This window comes from Prunus mume, linkage group LG5 (assembly GCF_029339155.1).
Source record: "Prunus mume cultivar Tortuosa linkage group LG5, ASM2933915v1, whole genome shotgun sequence".
NCBI lineage: Eukaryota > Viridiplantae > Streptophyta > Magnoliopsida > Rosales > Rosaceae > Prunus > Prunus mume.
In genome coordinates, this window is record NC_142702.1 from 11,198,204 (window position 1) to 11,213,057 (window position 14,854).

The 14,854-nt window shown below is 36.4% G+C and overlaps 2 protein-coding genes across 5 annotated transcripts; one reads left to right on the plus strand and one right to left on the minus strand.

The window, feature by feature from the left end:
* The first annotated feature begins 230 nt into the window (after positions 1-230).
* On the plus strand, positions 231-6,014 carry LOC103331108 (putative alkaline/neutral invertase B). 3 transcript variants are annotated; one of them, XM_008233718.3, is made up of 5 exons: positions 231-467; positions 1,163-1,655; positions 2,327-2,758; positions 4,037-4,595; positions 5,296-6,014. In XM_008233718.3, exons 2-5 carry the CDS (start codon positions 1,227-1,229, stop codon positions 5,589-5,591), a joined length of 1,716 nt encoding a protein of 571 aa, XP_008231940.2. In that variant the 5' UTR covers positions 231-467; positions 1,163-1,226; the 3' UTR covers positions 5,592-6,014. The 3 variants fall into 3 exon arrangements, with proteins under 3 accessions (XP_008231940.2, XP_088909648.1, XP_088909647.1); XM_089053522.1 differs by having other exon boundaries at positions 311-467; positions 1,127-1,655; XM_089053521.1 differs by having other exon boundaries at positions 354-467; positions 1,106-1,655.
* Positions 6,015-6,531: 517 nt separating this feature from the next.
* Positions 6,532-14,487, minus strand: LOC103331109 (calcium-dependent protein kinase 1). Of its 2 annotated transcripts, XM_089053524.1 has the most exons (9): positions 14,285-14,447; positions 13,977-14,033; positions 12,817-13,870; positions 10,237-10,380; positions 9,949-10,101; positions 9,072-9,187; positions 8,712-8,879; positions 7,680-7,904; positions 6,532-6,944 (listed from the first exon to the last, which is right to left on the minus strand). In XM_089053524.1, exons 3-9 carry the CDS (start codon positions 13,604-13,606, stop codon positions 6,837-6,839), a joined length of 1,704 nt encoding a protein of 567 aa, XP_088909650.1. In that variant the 5' UTR covers positions 13,607-13,870; positions 13,977-14,033; positions 14,285-14,447; the 3' UTR covers positions 6,532-6,836. The 2 variants fall into 2 exon arrangements, with proteins under 2 accessions (XP_088909650.1, XP_088909649.1); XM_089053523.1 differs by having other exon boundaries at positions 12,817-14,487.
* Between the last annotated feature and the right edge of the window lie 367 nt (positions 14,488-14,854).

Here is a 14,854-nt window from a genome sequence, read left to right on the forward strand (position 1 = left end):
CCAATTGATTCAAAATCATCTCAAATTTTAACATGTAATATGAAATTGATTTATACTTTATGTTATAATATTAATATGCATTGGAAACACTAATTAAGTCGACATGTAACGCAACCAAGTTGCCCATCACAGTCAATAAAAATCATCCAAGTTGCCCATCACAGTCAATAAAAATCATCCAAGTTGCCAATCACAGTCAATAAAAATCATCCACGATGCACCAAAGTGTCAACATTTTCCGTACATCACAGAGCCTCATTTGCCGAAGAGGTCTCATGTATATGATGTAGCAGTGATATTTAGGCATTCTAACCCCAAACCCATCTGCCAGTCATCTCTACCATTTCACAGAGTACTGAGCGACCCACCACCGCCTCATGATACCCAAAAAAGATTCTATAAGAATACACTGTCAGTAGTGAGCTTGGTTAGTTCTCTCAAGCTTGGCCTTTGGAGACTCCTTTGAGGTTAGTTCTCTGTTCTTGAAAACCAATTAATTAATCAATGTCCATTCCATAATGCATGCATGTTTTGATGGGTTTGGATTATCAAAGTATTCAACTTGATTGGATCTTGAAGCATTCTACATCAGTTCTGGGATTTGTTTTCCGGGAATTGCTCTTCTTGCGGCGGACAGATTTGAGTATTTTCTTACATGCTATCATATATGTTTGGTTGCTGAAGAAACAAGTGGAAATGAGAATCAAATTGAATCCATTGATTATTACTTTTTATTTGGCTTTACAGAAAACGAAAACCCACTTTTCATTTTGTTTGGTAAATTATTGAGATACCTAACTGCTGAAATTTGAAGGATTGGAAACATAGTAATATATTTGGTTTCCTGCATTCTTTTGGAGCATCGTTATAATGATATGTATTATTGATTGTAATTGGGAAACTGGAGGGTTGTGAATTTTCCTGCTGTATGCAACAAACTTGGTTTGTAAACCACTTCATAATTGTCAATTATCATTCTATAAATTAACCTCATTTACAGTTCTTACTTGGGTGGTTGGAATATTTCTATTTGTTTTCATTGGATAGAGTAGTAAAGTAAATGGGTTCTTATCCGTTATTGGTCACGTGGGAGAGGTGGAAATAGATAATTACTGCCTCTTTGCAGATGATCAATGGTTCAAATCTGGTGGTTGAATTGCAGGGTGGGTGTTGAGCACTAAACTAACCACTGGGTCACTGACTGTCAAGTGCTGAAATCTGTGGAAATGTCAATACCCAATTCAGACATGTCTCAGAATGGAAATATAAGGCATGTTGATGCCTTATGTAGTGTGGCAGAAATTGAAGAAATTGATTTTTCAAAGTTGTTAGACCGACCAAGCTTTCTGAATATGGAGAGAAAAAGATCATTTGATGAAAGGTCTCTCAGTGAACTATCTGTTGCGTTGTCCCCGCGTCACTCATCAAGAAATGCTGATAACTCCTCCAGATTTTTTGACCATCCTGAATATGTATTTTCGCCCAGTAGAACGTCATTCATTGGCACCCCTAGGTCACTGACTGGCTTTGAGCCACATCCAATGGTTGCTGAAGCCTGGGAAACTTTGAGGCGTTCGTTGGTGTTTTTCCGTGGTCAGCCAGTTGGGACAATTGCTGCAACAGATACCTCTGAAGAAAAACTTAACTATGATCAGGTAGAGACCTCCTCTCCTTGTTCGTCGTATTAAATGTACATATTCTTGGAATGTTGAGTCTGCAATAATAGAGAGAACCTAAGACTTCATTGTTTGTATATCTCCATTTGTTCATGTTTTCAATCTTTTGGTTATAGTATCACCCTACAAATACACACACACGTAAGGAACATTTATGATGTTTTTGCATTGAAGACATGAGTTATTGTGACACATCCATATAGTAAACAAATTTGAAGTGCATTGTGTTATCCTTCGTCAGTCCCTTAGTCGTATTGGGGAGCCACATTTTCAGTTTTTGATGACCACCATGTTTATATGTATACATGTCTTAGGAATTTTGATACATGCATACAAACAGGCTTAGGCACATTGTCTGCCTGGGGGCAGGGGGGGCGGAATACCCGAGTTTCCAAGCTTTATAATTAACTTGCTGATTTAATGTTCCAATAATATATTTCAAACTGTGGGATATGTTCTGCCTTGGATATTCCTTATGCAGGACATATTTTTTTATATGTTGAACAAACTATATTAGTTTCAACTTTCAACTTATCCAGTTCTCCATTTGTGCTTTTCTTTAACTCTGATTTACCAGGCAGAGTTTCTGTTCCATGAAGTTGGCAATCACAAATTTTATTCTTATTTTTTCTTCTTATGCATCTGTGAAGGTGTTTGTCAGAGACTTTGTCCCTAGTGGATTGGCTTTTTTGATGAATGGTGAACCTGAAATAGTTAAAAATTTTATCTTGAAGACTCTGCGTCTTCAGTCATGGGAGAAAAAGATTGATAGGTTCCATCTTGGAGAAGGAGTAATGCCAGCTAGTTTCAAAGTACTCCATGATCCAGTCAGGAACAGTGAGACTTTAATAGCAGATTTTGGCGAGAGTGCGATAGGAAGAGTTGCTCCTGTTGATTCTGGATTTTGGTGGATCATATTGCTTCGAGCATACACAAAATCCACTGGAGACTCTTCATTGGCGGAACTTCCTGAATGTCAGAAGGGTATGCGGCTTATTCTAAGTTTATGTCTATCGGAGGGGTTCGACACATTTCCAACCCTTCTTTGTGCTGATGGATGCTGCATGATTGATCGTAGAATGGTAAGATTTTCATAATTATGTTGAGTCCTGTTTTTCTATCATCTGGTATGAATCAGGCCATATATGCCTAATATCATGAGTCCACCACAGTCAAAGCCCTTTGATGCAGGCCACGTAGGACCTAAGTTTATTAGTTTCCTAATGTATTTGTTAGTTTCCTAGATTCTCTAGTTTTCCAAATTCTAGTAGGATTTCTACTTTTCCAGATTTCCAGATTTCTAGTTTTAAGTTTCCTATTTTATTTGGGTTAGAATTTCTGTTTAAGCAAGGGATTTTTATCCTGTTATGTCTAGGTTTTAGTTTGCTATAAATACCCCCATGTAGTTCTTTAAAATTCAGATTTGAATGTTGAGTAAACCTTTTCCTAGAACTCTCTGATTTCGTCCCTTCGATCTATATTTCTTCTCCTCGATCTCCGATATTCTTCTTTGTTCTACTGCTTCTGTCCTTTATCTCGTCTTTTTTATCTCTATTTCTTCTCCCCGGTCTCTTATATTCTTCTCCGTTCTAGTATTTGAGTGCTTAATCTAATACCTACGGGCTGTACTACGTCACCCTTAAAATATTAGCATATGCATAAGTTGTTAGTTTTGCAGCTAGTAACTTAGTCTACAACATTCAGAAACTCAAATCATCCTTCTATGAGTAACTCTAATATTGAATTTCGTGTCAACCTGGTCAGCCTTCTCGTTTGTTTAATTGTCTAGGAGGATGGAACTTGGATCTAACGTATTCGAATTTGAGTCGATATTTTCTTGTCTGCCAAAACAAATGAATCTCCCAGTTAGTGCCTTCTTCCTCATTATCTGAGTGCAGCATTCGAAATTATATTGTAAATCAGGTTTGTTGTAAAGGCTTATGAGCTAAGTCACTCACTTGCCATGTTAACCCCAAGATATCTCTCCCTGAAGGATTGTTTTAGGTTCTTATGACCCTGGCAGAGGTAAATTCATGCAACTAAACCCATCGTGATATTTTGGTGCACAGACTTTTGAGAACTTTTAATCTCCCCATCAAATTTTCAGCTTGCCATCAATTAAATTGCAAAAAACAAAAACAAAAGCAAAAGAAAGTTAATTTAGATTACATTTTCTTGTAATATGAAGCACTGTGGGCACTCTCTTGTTAGAGCATTCATTGATCTTCATCAGTCATCACTACTAGCTGCTTTCAATTTTGTGTTTTAAGATAAATGTGCTGCTTTTTTAGATTTTGGTTTTGTGTTGCCTATCTTTTCAATTCCTTAGGCTCACTTCTGTATTGGTTTTGTGTTTTCAGGGTGTCTATGGGTACCCCATCGAAATTCAGGCTCTTTTCTTCATGGCTTTAAGATGTGCTTTGCTGTTGCTTAAGCAAGATGATGAGGGGAAGGAGTTTGTAGAGCGCATAGTAAAACGCCTTCATGCCTTGAGCTATCACATGAGAAGTTACTTTTGGCTAGACTTTAAGCAGTTAAATGACATATATCGATATAAAACTGAAGAGTACTCACATACAGCGGTCAACAAGTTCAATGTGATACCAGATTCTCTTCCAGACTGGGTCTTTGATTTTATGCCAACTCGTGGTGGTTACTTTATTGGGAATGTCAGTCCCGCCAGAATGGATTTCCGTTGGTTTTGCTTGGGTAATTGTATAGCAATTCTTTCATCGTTGGCAACCCCCGAACAATCCATGGCAATAATGGATCTCATAGAATCACGATGGGAAGAATTGGCAGGAGAAATGCCACTAAAGGTTTGTTATCCAGCTATAGAAAGTCATCAATGGCGGATTGTAACAGGCTGCGACCCAAAAAATACGAGATGGAGCTACCACAACGGAGGGTCTTGGCCAGGTATGCTTGCACTCAATAGCCTCCTCTGTACAAAATTTTACCGTAACTACTGATGGCATTATGGAAATTGCACAATAGATCAGTAGAAAAAGATTGGAAAAAGAGAACTTCTCCCCTGCTCCCCATCTTTCTCCCATGTCGCCTCCTTCACCCCTCCTTTGGCCCATTCTGCTGGACCAATTCTGCAGTTTACATGAAAGCATATTGAATCTTTACTCAACCAACTCTTATTCTTCACTAATTCGTAGATTTCACCCTCTTTTGTCCACATTCCTCTATCCATGGTGCAAATTTCTTTTTCCCTATAATTCAGCGTTTGAAATTTTTCAAGACAGCATCAACGCTATTTTGGCATGGACTGAATGTCTGCAAATAATTGCAGACGAGATGAGAGAATATAGGGGTTTTCTAGGACAGAGCAACGGATGCAACTTGCAAGTAGAGTAGGAAGTTTCATAACTATTTTACTCCATAAATTTTTGGAGAAGTTATCATTTTTGTCACTAGAAAGGTTTTGGTCATGAGTTATTAGCAGTGAATTGAGATAAAAACTGTAGTATTTTTACTTTGCCTAAAGCTTGATTACTCTACATATACCTGTGTATACATCTCAGCGTGATAATTAAATGATGTGGCGATGTTGTTAGGGTGTTCCTTTATTTTTCCTGCCATTTACATGTTGTCATTGTGGTTGATACAGTGCTGTTATGGCTTCTCACTGCTGCATGCATCAAGACTGGGCGGCCCCAGATTGCTAGACGTGCCATTGAACTTGCTGAGAGCAGGTTGCTGAAAGACAATTGGCCTGAATACTATGATGGGAAACTTGGTCGTTACGTTGGGAAGCAGGCCCGAAAATTCCAGACCTGGTCAGTTGCGGGGTACTTGGTAGCAAAGATGATGTTGGAAGATCCGTCTCATTTGGGTATGATAGCGCTCGAGGAAGACAGACAGATGAAGCCGGTAATGAAGAGATCAAATTCGTGGACTTGCTAAATTTGATTGGTCAACCTATGACCTACTCGCCTGGTTTTGTGTTGGAGTTGTTACTGTTCATTAGAAGTCTTTTGAGCACAAGTCAGCACCAAAATGCCTTCATTCAAAACTGCTGGGAAAGTAGGAATTATCTGGATGCTACATCATGGATGAATTTAACACTCGGTCTCATCGGATAAAACCAAGTTGGACTGGATTATTGTCCAAATTAGTTCCCCAGGGTTTCTTTGAGTTCTCAGATCATGTTCCCTGAATGGGTTAAACCAATATACGTTCCTGATAAAATGTTGTACATGTAGAATTCCTCTTTCCTTTTCTTCTTGGACATGCAGAATTCCTCTTGAAATATGATTCTAGACAAAACAAAACAAGAAATAGAATTTCCAAATTCCAACTTGTGTTGGATACTGAAATTTTTTTTGACTTACAGTTTTATAACTATTTACTATATTACGTATATACACGTACGCAATGGTCTCTGCTAACCAACGAAACATAAAAGTTGTTTCTAAAATGGAGGAGAAAAAAAAAACCGGTGCCTTGTCATCCAAGAGTATTTGGATTCGGATTAGCGCCTCTTGTTCTCTAAAAACTTCGATGCTTATTTTAATATTTGAAGTTATTATATGCATCATATGGGCTTTGTGGTAGTCGTTTGATATCAGGCATAAATGCATCAGATTTAAGAAAATGATTTTTAATAAACAATAACAGGTTTTTTTATTTAAGGTTCTTTGTTGAACTGGGAGAAAAATGACATCAATTCAATACTTCCTGAACAGAAATTCCTTTCCTGAAAAGTGATTTTAAAACCCTGTTTTTGTTTTCCTTTTCTGGCCTTGGTTCAAAAACTTGTCTACAATGTTGTTTTCTTGGTTTGCAATTTCAAGAACAAAAAATTGTAAGAATGAAAACCAAACTTGCGTGCATGCCATCAGAATTGTGCCTTTTAAACCATCCAAGGTAAGAATATATTCATTATGGATAAAAATAAAAATAAAAGTTATACGTATGGAAATAAAAAAAATTTATCACCACTGTATACAAAATAGAAAGGGCTCGACTTAAAACTGCAAAATCCCTTCAGGGTGGAAGTCTCAACAAATTCAGCGAGGATGACCGGAAATGTCTAGCTGCAACTTGGATGAGCAGTTAAGCACCTTTCTATACAATCTTAATACCTCAAAACAATGAAGAATGAAGCAGGAAACCCTTTTGCTATCTATGAAACTAAATTGTAACTGCTTATCTAAAGGCAATGCTGAAGCTACTTTGCAAGCCCTTCTTACCCGGGCCAACAAAATTTCCTTTTTGCATCATGGCCACAAACTCGTTGTAATCTATGCGCCCATCCTGCAATAAAAAAAAGGAAATCTACATGGGTAACTCTCACATGTAAAAAGATCAGAAGGCTGGCTTGACAGAACTCATCCCTTGTGCAATAAATATTAGTGTAAACATGTAGTAATGAAACAAAGACAAGGCACGGATTCTTGACATACTCATTCCTCTTTTGGGTCATCACGAGTTCTAAACCCCAAATCCACTGTACTATTTCAAACAACATTACCATGATAGTAAAAGAGCTTTTGCTTGACATTTAGGTCATTAATTTTGTTTGAATTCATTTCTTAGGGTCGCAAAGCAGACATGCAGTTTGACCAAGTTTCATGCAAACTGCTTTCTAATCGGTCACCAAAAGGCTACTGGGTGCATACAAAAGCAATACTATTGACACAGTTTGACTGTAACAAATTTGTTACATAAACTGACGCAGCAATTGAGTTTGCAGCCACCCATACTCACATGATTAATTGGTGCGTTTAGCATGCCTCTTATGTATGCTAGCAAACCAAAAATGGAACTGCCATGTCAGTTTATAAGATAAATTTTTTTGTATAACTCTTTGTAACTGTCGCATCACCCTTCGAATACGTGAACCTATTGCATTACTCTCCAAATAATGCTAGTTTACTATTGAATCATCCCAAGTTTAGACACTTGGGATCCATGCCTTATTTTGAGCCACATCATCAACTACTTCCCATCCTAATACCAATGATGTATTGTTAACATAGAATCACTTACATTGTCCTGATCAACTTCTCGTATCATTTCTTCAAGGCGAACATCCTCTATGCCAAACTCCTCACAAGCTAGTTGAAGCTCATCTGGAGTAATATAGCCACTTCCATCCTTGTCAAAGTAGGAGAAAGCTGCAAATAGATGATCTTCTCTCTCAATTTTGTTTAGGTGCAATGTTGCAGCTACGAATTCTCCATAATCAATGGTTCCACTGTTATCTACATCTGCCTGCAAATCAGAAAATGCGTTACTTATGATCTTAAAGAATCTCTGCAAAACGATATTATTAACTGCACTCCCTTTAAGAAAGGCATTCTAACCTAGAAAGAAAATCTGTGTAATTTGTGACACGTGACAATTAAGCGTTAAACTTCTAAATGTGGGCATATTCGCTTCTTTTTCACCTTAAACAAGAATAGTTTATCTATCAGGAACTTTACTATTAAAAAATAAACTCTAGCTCTTCTAATCTTTTACAAATCTAGAATTATTTTTACCTCTAAGGTTCTACCATCGTACGAATTTAGTCGCATTTACCCCTATTTATGAAACCATAAGTTCTATAAGTGTTGATAAACAAATTGTATGCTGGCTTTTGTTTTTGGGCCAACCACATGAGGTGCATCCGTAGTTTGCCCATTTCAATATTTTATCTTCTCCTGAAGAGGCCATTCTATATGAACCAAACTAATTTCCCTCTATAGCCACCTAAAAATTAACTGTATTATTCTTTAAAAAAATTCTTTCATTTTTTTAACATCAGAAAAAAAACTTGCATTCATTTTTTCATTTCTTTAAAAAAAGGTCACTGTGGCTGGAATGACCATGGTGGCTATGACCAGAAAAAACGCACTGGCCAGAGTGTAAGACAAAGTGTGGCGGCAGGTAGAGCTAAGAGAGAGAGGCATGTATCTATTACTTTGGTCAAGTCTTCTAGGGGTAAAATATGTGTTCCTACTATTCTACTTCTGACTTCCTGAAAAAAATAATGAATTACTAGAGTTGAAAGTACTCCAACTTTGATCTTGTACGTACTGCTTGCATTAGATCATAAATTTCAGACTCCTTGAGATTAGCTCCAAATCTTTTCAATCCAGCCTTAAGTTCCTCAAAAGTGATTTGACCACTGTTGTCGGCGTCTATTATCTTGAACATTTCTTTGAGGCCAGCTATTTCTTCTTCAGATAAGCTCTCTGCAATGACCTGGAAAAAATTAAAAAAGAAATTATCATCTTGGTGAAAGACAATCCAAAAAACACTTCGTTTAAGTTATTAATCAAAGTTCCAGCCAAAAGACAAAAGTTATTAAGTATTTCAATAAGTTTTATGCAACAACTTCAAATATTTAGCGCTCCAAATATCTAATGTTTGTGCCTGGCACATTCAGATACTTACTCTGAGAGCCATTTTTTTGAGCTTGTTCATTGCTGAAAATTGCTTTAAGCGACTTAGAACTGCAGAATCAAGAGCCTTGTCAGGAGCCACACCATCAACTTGCACCCAGGGATGACCTGAAAGGAATAAAACCCATGTAATCAATTAAAAGAAAATGACATGCTAAAAATGATCACAACAAAATACACATAACTTAAAATGCCTAAAAGTGTAGCAGCCGAAGTGATCCTTGCGCTTTCCTAAGAGGTTTAAAAAATAAGATCCGACTTCCACTGCTGTGTTAAGGTTTTTTAAACATCATAGTAATGTATAAAATCTTTATATCTCTATTTAATCATTAACAATCACATCTACTCTAACCTTATATTGCCGATTTTAAAGACAAGGTAAATTTTTTAATACCAAATAAAGAAAAACAACACTGATAAGACACATAATACACAAATGATTAGGAAGGAAATTGTCTATTCTTTCTTTTTAAGTATTGAGATAGATGCTGCATGCATTAGAGCTCACAAAAAGAACTGAAAGGGTGAACATCAATGGGAGAATTACTCAGCAGTCATTTTTGCACCTGTTTTTGTTCAACTTCCACTTTCTTTTATCCTTTTTGGACAGCACATCAATATTAAGATTTTTTAACAGACCAGAAGAGTACTTAAGGCCTATGACCTAGAAAGCTCCAAGTAGAGCAATCCAATGGTGATTTGGAAGAAATTAAGTACAAATATGCATTCCAGTACAATCCTTTTTGGATTCTGATTAGTCAAATACCCTAGCCACAAATAAAAATCCTCAAATTTCACAATCAACAATCCTGAAAGAATATATATATATATATATATATATATATATATAAACATTGAAAGGGACTCACACAAAACTTCATGTGCAGTCATTCGCCTTTTAGGGTCTCGAACAAGCATCCTTCTCACTAAATCTTTGGCACCATCAGAAATACTAGGCCAAGGGTCAGATGCAAAATCGAGGTCACCATGCAGGACCTGTTCAAAAATTCCTTGCTCGTTTTCTGTGGAATCACAACAAAGTAAAGTAAAAACAAGAAAATGGGGAAAATTATTACAACGATCAAAAGTAAGATCATATTTATTAAAGCATGAAAGAACATCAAGAATCAAATGTATATCAAGCCAAAAGTTCTCACCAGCCCAAAATGGAGGTACACCACTTAACAGAATGTAAAGGATCACTCCAGCACTCCAGACATCCGCTTCTGGACCATAACGCTTTCGTAAAACTTCAGGTGCAACATAATATGGGCTTCCAACCACATCACTAAATTTTTCTCCTGCAAGGAGGCAACCATGGATCTTTCAACTCTAGATTCCATTATTAAATTCTGAAAAGTTTAATCTTCAACTCTAGTTATTATTTGTTAAAAAAAATAAAGTACCAATCAGTCAAAAGAGCACAGACAAGAAGCATGCTTCACCAAACTAAGTTTGGAAACCATGCACAGAAAAGGAGTTAATATATGGTTATTTGCATTACAATAAAATCGTATCCAATGCATCCCAGAAATTTGTATAGATTCAAATATTATATTGAAATTTCCACTGATGGAATCTATCTTTTCGACTATTAAAACTTTAACAAAGTATTCTATTTTTTTGGTAACAAGCTTTTGTCATGAAATTCCAAAATTTTATTTTCCACAATGACCAGACTTTGACCTCAAGCTAAAGTTCAAATCCAAAGTTGACATTATAGGTACTGTAGCTTATCCCATAGTGTACAAGGTTAAGTAAAGTTTTGTGGGGAGATTTTAAAAAAAGACATTGGGAACCTACCTGACTGGAAGAAGGTGGCTAAAAGCAAAATATTAAAAACTCACGTCATTGTCAGAAACATCGAACAGCTAACTGAATTTGATCATTACATATGGAATGTGAACAAGTAGTAATCAAATAATTAGCATCCACAATAACATAAATCAATAAACTAAAAAAATGACCTCACACTAACTTATTTTTTTAGAAGAAATGAACCATGTGCATGAACAAAGGTTCACTTTATCCAGATCCCAGAGGTGATACATTTTGCAATCATTACAGCAATTTCACTATTTAGGAATACTACAACAAAGCTATCCAAAACCATAAGTTGTCCTACACTGTAAAAGAGGATGATTCATTTGGCTGAATTTATTTTTTCTTAGAAGACAGAAGGTTGGCTTATACAAATCCTATAGGTGAAGGTGATGCCATTTGCAATCACTACAGCTATTTGACTATATAGGAATACAGCGCCATAAAAGCTCTCCCAAACCAGAACCTTTCCAAAACTGTAAAAGAGGGTGGTACATTGTGTGAAACAAGCCAAACAAATCGGCCAAGATACAAAAGTAGAAAGAAGATAGTCTGGGGTCTCAGGCGTTCAGTGAGTATGACTGCAGAGTTAATGGTTGAACAGTGTATAATAAGAGAATGACTTGGAATCATTGGTAATACAAATGTCATCCCAGTCTCAGCTCAAGGTATATAGGCTACTGAATGGATAGAGCAAGAAATAAATGTATACTAAAAAGATGCAATGCCAATGAAAAAGTAGTGGCTCTCGGATATTTTGTGTAATGCTTATTTAAGAAGTGACCGTTATGGAAAAAACTTAGGTTAGGTTATTTATGTGACCTTTAAAACTTTGATGTGTTGGTAATAAGATTAGGGATCACGCTTATCATAAAAAATCTATTGATTCGAATTTACATACATAAAAAATTATAGCATTTGTTCTAAACTCCCATTTTCTCATAAAATTCATATAAGTTCTAAACCATTCATGAGATATAACTTGATCATATGTTATAGTACTTACTTTTTGGGAGTTTTTGTAAATACTATCAACTACACAAGATTATGAAATAAAAAATTCCGATTTTAAATTTCATTATCAAAATTTTAAATTTTCTTAGAGAACCCAAGGTAACATAAGCAATTGTATAGCAGTCTTGCCCCTGCTTTCCCTTGTTTTTGAAGCTACCAGACTCTGTCTGGTTTCCACAATCAGATCTTTTAGTTGGGACTTTGAAGCCTGGAAGAAGATAATTCTAAAATTTTAAAGCTTTTAAAATGGGGAGTATAATGTAAATATGGCCTCAGGTATTCCAATTCCCAGACTTGAGTATCCAACAAAACTTATGAGTTAACTGGATGATTACTAAAGAAAAAGCTTGCATGCTCGAAGTGATTAGTTCAGAGACAAATGGTACAACAGCAGAATGGTCCAGAACAGAGCCACAAAATGTTAAAACATGATTGAGTATCAAATTCAAGGAAGATTCTCCAATAAGTATTTTATGTTAAGGATTGGTTACACATTTCTAATCTCGACCGTTGGATTGCATGTATGTTGCATATTAAATCTACCAACACATCTAATGAATGCAATCCAACGGCCGAGATTAGAAATATGTAACCAATCCTTAACTTAAATACTTGTTGGAGAATCGCCCTTAAATTCAAAGCATATTGTAAGACAAGTGAGTGAAGACAAGTGAGTGAATGGATACTGTTTTAAAGATGATTGAAAGGAGCAGATGGACAATGAAATATTTAGACAAAAAAGTTCTGTGATCAGTTTTATGCACAATATTGTACTGAATCGCATTTCATTTGGTAGGGGCATGATAGACTTAAAGCCTTGAGCATCATAACTGAAGTAACATTAATAGAAGAATATCTAAAAAGAGATTCCAATAATAAGAAAACGGCGCAATGACAATTACCTGGCTTCAAGAAAATAGATAATCCAAAATCAATAGTTTTGAGAAGTGCATCCTCATCCTGACTGACAAAAAGAAAATTCTCTGGCTTAAGGTCTCGATGCATAACCCCCAATGAATGGCAAGCTTCCACAACTCCAACTATAGTTCTAGTTAGCTCAGCTGCCTTTCTCTCTGTATAATGCCCACGCTGGATAATCCTATCAAAGAGCTCACCTCCTGCACATAATTCCATAACTACATGAACTGCTACAGCATCCTCATACGCACCCTTAATAGATATAACATTTGGGTGCCCTGCCAAATGGTGCATTATCTGAATTTCCCTCCTCACGTCCTCCACATCCTCATCAGTTAATAACTTCCTTTTTGCAATCGATTTGCATGCAAACTCTTTCCCTGTCGCCTTCTCCACACACAAAAACGTTATTCCAAATTGCCCCTGTCCCAGTTTCCTCCCCAAACTGTAAAACTCCTTTAACTTTCCAGTTCTCGTTTGTAACACTGAACCGGTCCGAAGTCCTGCACTAGAGACCCTCTTCATCTGTGGTGGCCTTTTGGGTTTTGCGGATTGCTTTGGCTCGGTTTCTGGTTTTGGTATTGTCACTTGTTCTGGTGGTTTGTCTTGTACCGGCATAGGTGACTCAGGTTCCTTAGGTGTTGATGTATCATTGATAGTTTCTTCGTTTGTGTGAACTGAGTCATCTGGCGACCGGTTTGGCCACATTACAGCCGAAACCGATTGGAAGAATCCATTCTTGGAAATGCTCGGTCCAACACAAGTATTCCCCATTTAGACCTACACTTAATTCCTTCCTTAACACTTCCTCAGCAGCAATATCTAACTCTACTGAATGTCTTAACAAAATACATAAGATCCAATCTCCAATCTCCAAATTTGAGAAGTCAAATCCCTCTAGATTGACTTTATAGATGTAAAATAAAAGGCATGGATTTATACCCCCCAACAAGTGATGTACAATTGCTACCACCAAATCAACAAACAGAAATCACTATTACCAACTTTCTGATATGGCATCTATGACAGATGAATTCCCTTCGATACAAGAAACAGGAAAAATAAATCAAGAGTCCAACCACACAAAAATGATGAAACTTGAGACAAGACAACCAAATAAAGAGAACCCAGAGAGGGTCAAAACCTTGCTTGATCAGCTACTCAATCAGCAATTTGTACAACAAAGAACACACCTTTGAATCTGTGGATCACAAACTAAAGTCACTGAACATATAAGACCGCAAAACCAAAAAAAGGTCTACAGAAACAGGACAAAAGAAAAAGGCAAAAGAAAAATACTAAAATCAATAAACAAATCAACAAAAAGCTATCAAATTTGAACAATTCAACACGAAACTAGAATACCCAATTGAGCAGAAAGAAAGAGCAACTGAGTAGACTAATGGGTAGAAACGAATGATGGGTACATAGGTGAGAAAGAAAAGACTCAACCTTTGCTTTACCAGGGTGCCTGCCTAGTAGAATACGCAGAAGCAGAGAGAAGAAGAGAATAAAGGCTTTGTCCGGCTGTCTCTATCTACTACCACTGGCGGTATTATTATATTTAGACAGGTTTCTGGGTGAGTGTAATGAAGGACCATCAAGTAAACGCGTTGGGTCCAAATACTCAAAATCCCGGATTTCTTGGGTTGCTTGATTTGCTTGTGTTCATGCGTGATTTTTCGAGTTTTGGCTTAGTTTTAGGTCCCACTTTACTTAGCCTTGTATATATACTGTTAAAATGAAGAGACCTTTTTTCTTTCTTTCTTCTTTTTAAAGTCAAAATAAAATTCCAATTACTACGCCTTGTAAATGCTTAGTTAAAATTTTACTTATATGGTTATAAGATTTCTAGAGGATCTTCTTTGTAATTGTAATTTTTTATAATACCGATTATAATTTAAATATTAAAAAAAAAAAAAACCAATACAAGAGAGTGTAAAGTGAATGGAGTGGTGAAGGTATGGAACATGAGTTCTAGTTCAATAGCTCAATTAGATTTTTTCATCAGATATAGACTTC

Coding starts and splice junctions, on each gene's coding strand:
- LOC103331108 (XM_008233718.3), top strand. CDS start 1,227: ATGTCAATACCCAATTCAGACATGTCTCAGAATGGAAATATAAGGCAT. Junction 1,656..2,326: donor AAAAACTTAACTATGATCAG/GTAGAGACCTCC, acceptor GCATCTGTGAAG/GTGTTTGTCAGAGACTTTGT. Junction 4,596..5,295: donor CAACGGAGGGTCTTGGCCAG/GTATGCTTGCAC, acceptor TGGTTGATACAG/TGCTGTTATGGCTTCTCACT.
- LOC103331109 (XM_089053523.1), bottom strand. CDS start 13,606: ATGGGGAATACTTGTGTTGGACCGAGCATTTCCAAGAATGGATTCTTC. Junction 10,102..10,236: donor TGTACCTCCATTTTGGGCTG/GTGAGAACTTTT, acceptor GTGATTCCACAG/AAAACGAGCAAGGAATTTTT. Junction 7,905..8,711: donor TTTATGATCTAATGCAAGCA/GTACGTACAAGA, acceptor TCTGATTTGCAG/GCAGATGTAGATAACAGTGG.